This window comes from Pollachius pollachius (genome assembly GCF_949987615.1).
Source record: "Pollachius pollachius genome assembly, chromosome: 3".
Taxonomy (NCBI): Eukaryota; Metazoa; Chordata; class Actinopteri; order Gadiformes; family Gadidae; genus Pollachius; species Pollachius pollachius.
The window spans coordinates 34,850,125-34,858,557 of record NC_136936.1 but is presented as its reverse complement, the minus strand read 5'-3'; the positions used below and the strand labels follow the sequence as shown (position 1 = coordinate 34,858,557).

Genomic DNA, 8,433 nt, shown 5'->3' with positions numbered 1-8,433 from the left:
TTTGATTACCCAGACCGGTACTCTCCATTAAGGACCAGGCCGAGGTAAATCTCTAATGATGCTGCACTCCTTTCTGCTGATGACACCATGATAAATTGCTGCAGTCAAGGGAGCCAATACATAATGATGGTGGGGAAAAATAAAAATGTATGACGCCAAATGGTAGCATAGAAATAAGTGAAAAGTAAAAGGGTTAGGGTTGTAGCACTTTCATATCATCACTGTAGCGTACTAAGAAGAATATTGACCTAAACTTGGATAATAAATGAAAAGAAAAGATCAGCTAATGGAAGTCAAGTGTTTACAAGGCAATTCTAGCTTGTAATACATGAATACTAATTGGATTGTGCTTGGATGTAAGCAGTGAGTCACTACAGCCTTACATCACTGACAACAAAAACCTCTTCACCTTTCTTAATAGCAAAACAAAAGATTGTAACTTGAATTGACACATCCAAATATTTTTGGATATTTTTATTTCCTTGAAAAAAATGACAAATAATGAAAACACATCAAATAACGAACTTGAGAGAAACATTTTCATAGAAAAATAAATATAGAGTTTGAATGGCCTGGCGGCAGCACTCATTTAGTCCACCAGAGTTATAAGAGCTGCTTCTACCGCACTGGAAATAGGTATGGTATAATTATCTGGAATCTCTGATATCTCCCCGGATGTCTCAAACCGTCTTTAGAGGACTCATAAGGTCTCACATACACATATCTTCAAGTGCACACACTCGAACAGACTCAACCCTCCATTGTTTGGCGAAATGTAGTACTACTTCAATAAAAAAGCTTTATTTGCAGGTCCTTTTCCTTCTCCTTCACTGGCGTGGGCGGTCAGTGGGCGGTCAGCGGTGGACTGAAGCGTTTGATTGGCAAAAGTGAAAGTATATTTGACTTTATTGGCTGTTTGACAAGCGTATCAACAAAAAAGATTCCTTTCTATCCATTCAATTATCTCAAACATATGCATGTGTGTAACAGTGTCAATTGCTACACACAACCTAGGTGGCTGCCACATCCACCTAGCTGACTCTTGCTGGGCTCATCCAGGCAAGGACGCAGGGTGTTGTTGGGGGGTTTGGAAAACCGTTTTATTGTAAAGGTTTGTAGACATGATGACCTGGTGCTCCGTGTTGCAATGCAGGATATCTCTCCCTGAGTGCATGGGCAGATGGCTGGTTTAACCGAATGCATATCGATTGCTCAATGTGCATCAGGTGTGCAGCCTCACCTAGCCCCAGAGTCCAATCAGACTGCCTCAGGTCAGGTGAGGATTCTAATGCCAGCCATCAGCCACACACACTCCCACAATTTGTTATGTTTAATAAGAGATATGGTATTTCAAGTGGCATTGTACGGTTTTCGGAATATCAATACAGAGATGTATGTTATATTGCTGATTTGACTTGCTGATTGAACTCCTCTTGGCAACATGTGCTTTCTCTGATTGGTGTTTTAATTTTTTCTACTCAACTCCTAAATGCAGCAGTGTCCAGTATCTGGTTAGATGAAAAATAAATTATTCATCAGGGACACTGCTCATTGTTCTTGAAAAGGTTGTTGCCTATGATGAGCCTTTAAAAGGCAAACGTCTCTGCCCTTTTTAGAATGCATTTCTAGTGCTGTGTGCTTCCCTTTGTGGTGGGAATTGTTTTGCTTTCATCAAATTCTGCTCTGGCACAATGACAACCAGTTGTCTCTGAAAAAACGTGAATACAATAGAAATCTTAGTATTATCAAGATGTCAATCTTTGGTCAATTTGTTGTATTAAAAAAGTTTGACAGTAAGATAAACCTCTATTTCAGGTCAAAGCAAAAAAAAATATTGCAATAACAGGCTATGGAAAAAAAAATAATAATTAAATGCTGGCAGTGTCCATTGATCACAAATAACAAATAGCACAAAAGGCCACACATTCCATTCTTGGCAAACGGAAAAGTGATGAAGGAAAGGTTCATTTAAAATAAATCAAATCAAAATCAGCAGAGCCCTTATTATGTCTACAACAGAAATACACAACTCAAGTCTGACACTTGCACACACGCTTTAGAGATGTCAACCAAATCACCGTGATCAACGGTTTGGCTCTTGATTTTTCTTCCAGGGGAGACTCCCAGAAGGTGCAGTCCCTCTGATTGCATCTGATGCTGCACTTTCTCAGTTGACCCGACACACCATGACGGATGTCAGAAGTAAACGGTGCGTGCATCACGCAGCAAGGGCTATATGTCAACAGCGTTGTCCAATGTTGCACCTTCTTGAGATTCAACCTACTTGGATGAAGGTTATCCCATGACAGTTGAGGAAGAATCCATCAATTGGAATGGTAAATTATAGAAATCATAAAAGGGTTGACAAGCATTTATTTATGTTTGAAACATGATGATATGAATACAAGGGGTGACCTTGATTATTTGAGGATTCAATTTTTTGATAGAAATACATTTAGTCTACATTGTCTGTAAAGTTGAATCGTGTATGTGCGTCACAGTGGGACAGTCCATTTTGAAACGAGAGGCCCACCTCTTTCCCACATGTTCAGTTCAAAATTAATTTCTTGGCTGTTTTTATTCCATTAGTTGTATTCAACACACGACACGACTGGTCTTGCCAGCCTTTTTTTGTCCCGGTATGCCCCAAGGCCAGTACACACCTGCTAGGGCCTGATGCATTACCACCACCTACTTTACTTGAGTATGCGCTATACGCTATACGCTGTCAATGCTGTTTTGATCCTATTGCTTTGGTCTGAATCTCTGAGATAACAACACCCATTCATTGTAAAATAACAGTGAATAAAAATAACTGGGTAGTAAATGAGGCATTCAGAAATAAAAGTTCCCTGAAATAAATATAAATGTTTAATTAGGAAATAAAAGTTCCCTGTAATACATAAAAATACTCCTTTTGAAAACTTTCCTTTTAAAAATAAAAACAATTTATTTACTCTATAGACTAATTTTATACATTAAAATTTCATTTATTCATAACCTAATTTATTTAAGGATTTATTTCATGGCCATCTTTATTTACTTCACAGGAAACTTTTGTATTTTTCATGTTTTCCATAAATAGTAGCCAATATTTAATTTTAAACTGAATTGAAGACGCTGACATAAAAGGACATACTTGTCATATTGTGAGGTAAGAGTGAGAGTGAATTTGTGTGTAGAGGCAGTCTGGCCTTTAGTGGAGGCGCTGTGACTTGCCCTCAGCTTGCTGGAGGAAACCCTGATATACCAATTGAGTATTTTCAAACAACACAAAAGTCACAAAAATAGGCATTGTTGCATTAAAAAAGTTATGATGGATGATCGGCGAGTGATCTGGCTAGATGAATCAGACACAACCATGCACCATCTTCAAGGGTATGTGCTTAAGTTCAGAACACACCTAGTAATATGTATTATATGATAGTCATTGATATCTTTCTCGTTTGTCTCTGTAACTTAAATAATAGCGTTTTAAAATAGGTGTGGAAACCATTGCCAGTCTCCACAAACTAGTTTGTGAATGTACTCTTCTCCAAAAGTTGCGTTCTTTTCATACCAAGCTCATAGGATACCTGTCTGCACTGTGGTGTGTGTGGAGCTCCTTCTGGGGAATGCTTCATTTGGTTGGCTGCGTCCGAGATAGGTTTAAAGTTTCGGGTGTGTAGAATAAAGTTGCATCTATAAGAAAGGACTGTGATGAAATGCAATATAATACTCATAATTATGTTGTAATTTGTTTACAATCCCATGCGAACAAGAATCCTTCTGTTTATCTCCCCATGAGCCCTTTATAACCACAAAGAGAGCTGGTCTTCTTAGACTGAGCCTGCCTTGTGGCCCCCAGTGTGGTATAACAGCAGCCCAGGCTGTCTAATGCGCTGTCAGAATATATTCTCAGCGCATTTCACTTACTAATGGCTGATGAAAGGCTCTGCCATTTCAAACAAATTACTATCAAATAATAGATCTTCAATCTTATCTACAGCACCTTTTACGCGCTGCATCTCTGAACGAGGGTAAGTTGAGTGACAGCGCACACAATTCAGGCCACTGAACAGTGCTAAGGTGTAAAATTCCCAGAGTAGAGGCACTTGGGCGCCTGACTAGCAAACTCCTTGCTTCCCCGCCCCCAAGGTTATGAGATTGATGCACAATGTAAGCCTACAGTGAAAACAACAGACTATTAAGGCTGTTCTGTGTTGAGTCAGCATCTTCTGACGTACTGCTGCTCTTAGCTAAATGGACCAGGTCAGTAGTCACTAATTATATCTCTTTTGTATATCTCCCAGACGGGAAGGGAGTGTTTGAGATTTCCCTGAGCAACACAAAAAAGAGAACACAATGACATTAAGGACGTTAATAAACCACCACGCTAGGTTAAATGGAGGTTAACCAGACGTGAAGACGTCAGCCAATCTTTAGAGTAAAAGAAAATCCTTACAGAAAGAGAACTGTGTGTGTGTGTGTGTGTGTGTGCGTGTGGGTGGGTGGGTGGGTGGGTGGGTGGGTGTGTGTGGGTGTGTGTGTGTGTGTTTTAAATGCAGGAGCAAGGTCAGAAGATTTTCACAAATACTGTTAGCAGAGGGCAAAGGTGTTGCTGTTTTTTCGTACATAACTCTCCATTCACATGCATCGAATGATGCAACAAAATGCTTAAATGCAGATCCGTACAAAAATGTGTGTCTTTATAAGTGTATCTCTGTCGTTCTGAATTCGTAGTCAGGAGAAAACGCTGTGGTCAGCAGAGAGAGGCTTTTTTGTTTGACAGAACCAACAATCCTTTAAAGTCTATTCAATTTTCGAGTTCTGATTCGATTCGCTTCATTTGTGCTTTAATCCCACCCCATCACACCGAGTAACGATTGGCAGTGAAACTGTATTTACAAAATTCATAAAAACAACATCAAAGGATGTTCAAAAATTGTGCACTCCCTACATGTTTAGCCATTGCATTCTCTACGTGCACTATTAACACAACTCAACGACTCAAAACCTATAACAACAATGAAGCCCGCGTCGCCTCTTTCACTTTGTCCGTCATTGTCTCTCTATCATTCTTGTTTTGTCTCTCTGTCTCCTTTACACAGATACACACACTCTCACGCTCTACCTCTCCCACACACACGCACACACGCTCTCAGTCTTACAAACACACACACACATGCTCTTTCACTCACACACACACTCCCTCTTTCTCCAAAACACACAAGCACCCACACACAAACGCATGCACTCTCTCCCACTCCCCCCGGTCCACCGGATGCTATAGCACGGTGCTGATGGTGTCCAGGTCCTTGCTGAGCTGAGTGCTGCTTGGCAGGGACTTGAGGTACTCCAGGTGGCGCCGTGCGTCCTCCTGGTTGTGCCGCACGTAGTAGATGACGTAGCCGATGACCATGGCGAACCAGCCGAACATGGTGACGAACATGGCCACGTCGGTGGTCTTGTGGTGGAAGTTGCACAGGTTCACCCCGGAGTCCAGCACCTGGATCACAGGCTTGCCGGCGTGCTCCTCCTGCACCGCCGTGGTGCACATGACCTCGTTGACCGTCTCGGGGTCCAGCCGCAGCTCCCGCAGAACCTCCTGCAGCGCACACTCGCAGTGCCAGGGGTTGTCCGACAGGCTGATCTTGGCCTGCAGGCGGGCGAAGGCCTCCCGGGGCACGTGGCTCAGCCGGTTGTGGGAGAGGTCCAGCGAGTCCAGGCTGTCGGCCACGCCCTGGAAGGCCCCGGCGTCCACCGTGTCGATGTCGTTGTTGGACAGGTCCAGCTCCTGCAGGTGGTGCAGGTCCTTGAAGGCCTGGCTGGGGATGGAGGTGATGTGGTTGGAGGACAGCAGGAGCACGGCCGTGTCGCGGGGCAGGTCCGGCGGGATGCGGTCCAGGTTGCGCGAGGTGCACTGCACGGCAGTCAGGCCGCTCTTCTCCACGCAGTGGCAGCTCTTGGGGCAGGCCCGTGCCGGCGTAGCGCCCAGGAATATTCCAGAGAACAGGAGGAGCCACAGGAGGGGGGAGGCGGTTGAGACGGGAGGCCCCCCGCTTTCCCACATGTTCAGTTCAGAACGCTTCCTATTGGTCCGTACAGGGAACAGTCATGGTTCTACTTCCTGTTTGGGGGCCAGGTGTTTTTTTCTTTGTAAAATCCAGTTGTTTGTTTATGTGGGACGGTGCTTTAATTAAGTGAATCCAATCAGGAGAACTTGGCAGAGTTTGCTCAGCCACAAATAGGCCTTGACCAGCATGTTCCAGGGAGGAGGTGTTTATGTCGAGATTCGGGAGGAGTCAGTGATTAAAACCTCTGATCAGCTGCAGAGAGACGCCGTTTTGCCGCACTGAAAGATACAACGATCGCAATGTTAAATCTGTTGGAAGCAAGTTGAAAGAATGTCTATAGAAACAGTGCTTGAACAGGAATCTATTCAATGGATATGTTTTTAGATTACATAATTATTATGTAAGTATATCAAAGAGTACAAAGAGTAAATGTTATACCTCTTTATTATATCGTAGCAGACTCTTATCCAAAGTGACTTACAGTGGTTTTAAAGGTCATAATGGAGCAGATGGGGGGGGGGGTAGAAATCTGGCTCAAAGATCTACAGTCTGAGAATATAGGGGATCGAATTCAACATTATCCTGCAATGACAAATTAATTAAATAAGAATCTGTCTGTCAGATTGACATAAACAGATGGATATCTTGTTCAACATCATGTTTCTTTTTTTCATTTAATAGGTTCCTGATCGGTGCAGATGGGTAAGGTTGCATTAGTCTGCTACACGGTTCTGTTATATATCCAACAGCCGAACAGGCTATATATTATCCAAAGCATGAACCTCAGTGTATTTATTAATACTCTCCATACATTTTTTGTTATTTGTTATAAGTTATTATCACAAAAATGTGTTTAATTTATAGGAGCCGTGTGGAAACCACAGAAAGCATCCATTGACTTTGTGAAGCGTAATTCTGTTTAGTGGGACTCCACTAAAGAGAGACATGTCTATAGAGCTACAGTGAACTCTGTCAAAGTCACGAGGGCTGGGGATCCTGCTGTGTGCCACTGATCGAACAACCCAATGTCTTGCTGCTGTGTTTGAGGTCATCTACACCGTGAAGCTGCATCAGCTATTTACAAGCAGTCTTTCTCTCTCTCGCTCCCCCCCCCCCTCCCCCCGCCACGCTCCCTCTGTATCTCGCCCCTCCTCTCTCTTTGTCTCTCTCCCTCTGTATCTACCATATCTCCTATCCTCCCCTCGCTCTTTCTGTACCCCTCCCCCCCCCCCACACACACACACTCTCTCTCTCTCTCTCTCTCTCTCTCTCTCTCTCTCTCTCTCTCTCTCTCTCTCTCTTTGTGGACACGCGTGTATTTTACTCAACCACCAACAACCCACGGACATTCCGACGCAAACCTATCTACTTTTAACATGTAAGATAGGCGTGCGAATGAAAAAAAGGATCTACATTCTTCATATTGCTGTCTCACTCAGGTATCTGCACAATTCGATATACACGTTTCTGTAGGCCAGCCGTATTTCACATCCAGGATATGTGGCTTTAATGTCTCATTAGAATACAGTGACACCTTAGGGAAAGGCTATAATGATGGAAGGTGAGCTCTTGAACAGGCTTTGCAGTCTAAACGCTACTCCAGCCACAGGGTGCAATTGGTTGGATGAAAAAAAGTTGATCTAAACAATTATCTAACGCACACACTCACAGTGTGTGCGTCAATAGACATCTAATAGTTAGATTTATTAACCATTATTATTATTATTATTATTATTATAATTATTATTATAATTATTATTATTATAAGTAGTATTATTACTATTATTATGAGCAGACAGGCTGCTGTTGAAAATTAGAAACGGGTTAAGCGTATGTCTCCTTAAATCTCAACATTTGTTGATTGCACACCAGATGAGAAAAAAATAAATATCTATACTTACTTGTGCTGTAAAAGTTAATATCATGCCTCCTATCATGTATTTAAGATAAATTTAATTCGTTCGTGCGCCAGTTCCCACGAATACACCACGTCCACAATAACGGAAATGTTTTCCTTATTTCATGACAAAACTATTTCACAAACAATAGTTATTCTTTAAAAAGAGGGTGATGAAAATACCCTCAAATTGTCCACGATAGAACCAAACAGTAGGTTTTCCCAAAATAATAATCCAGTAAAAATGTTTCCAATAATGCAGTGGGAAATCGACACGATTGACCTTCCAAATCTAGGTAAGGCGAGGCAATATATCCTCGATTTGATATAAAAAGTGGCGTTCTGTCACTTGTTGAGCATAGCCTCCACTCCCAGGTACGGAGCTACTGCACAATGTGACCCAGCGCGCGTACGGAGCTCCGGAGTTCGCACTTGGAGAGGCGCGCCACGAGGAGCCCGGCTGAGAGGGGATTGGATTGA

The 8,433-nt window shown here is 42.6% G+C and overlaps 1 protein-coding gene across 1 annotated transcript; it reads right to left on the bottom strand.

The window, feature by feature from the left end:
• Nucleotides 1-5,266: 5,266 nt before the first annotated feature.
• Nucleotides 5,267-6,052, bottom strand: lrrc3 (leucine rich repeat containing 3; the record flags this gene model as incomplete). Its single annotated transcript, XM_079733561.1, has 1 exon — nt 5,267-6,052. The coding sequence occupies one exon, from the start codon at nt 6,050-6,052 to the stop codon at nt 5,267-5,269; it is 786 nt and encodes a 261-aa protein (XP_079589687.1).
• Nucleotides 6,053-8,433: the final 2,381 nt, after the last annotated feature.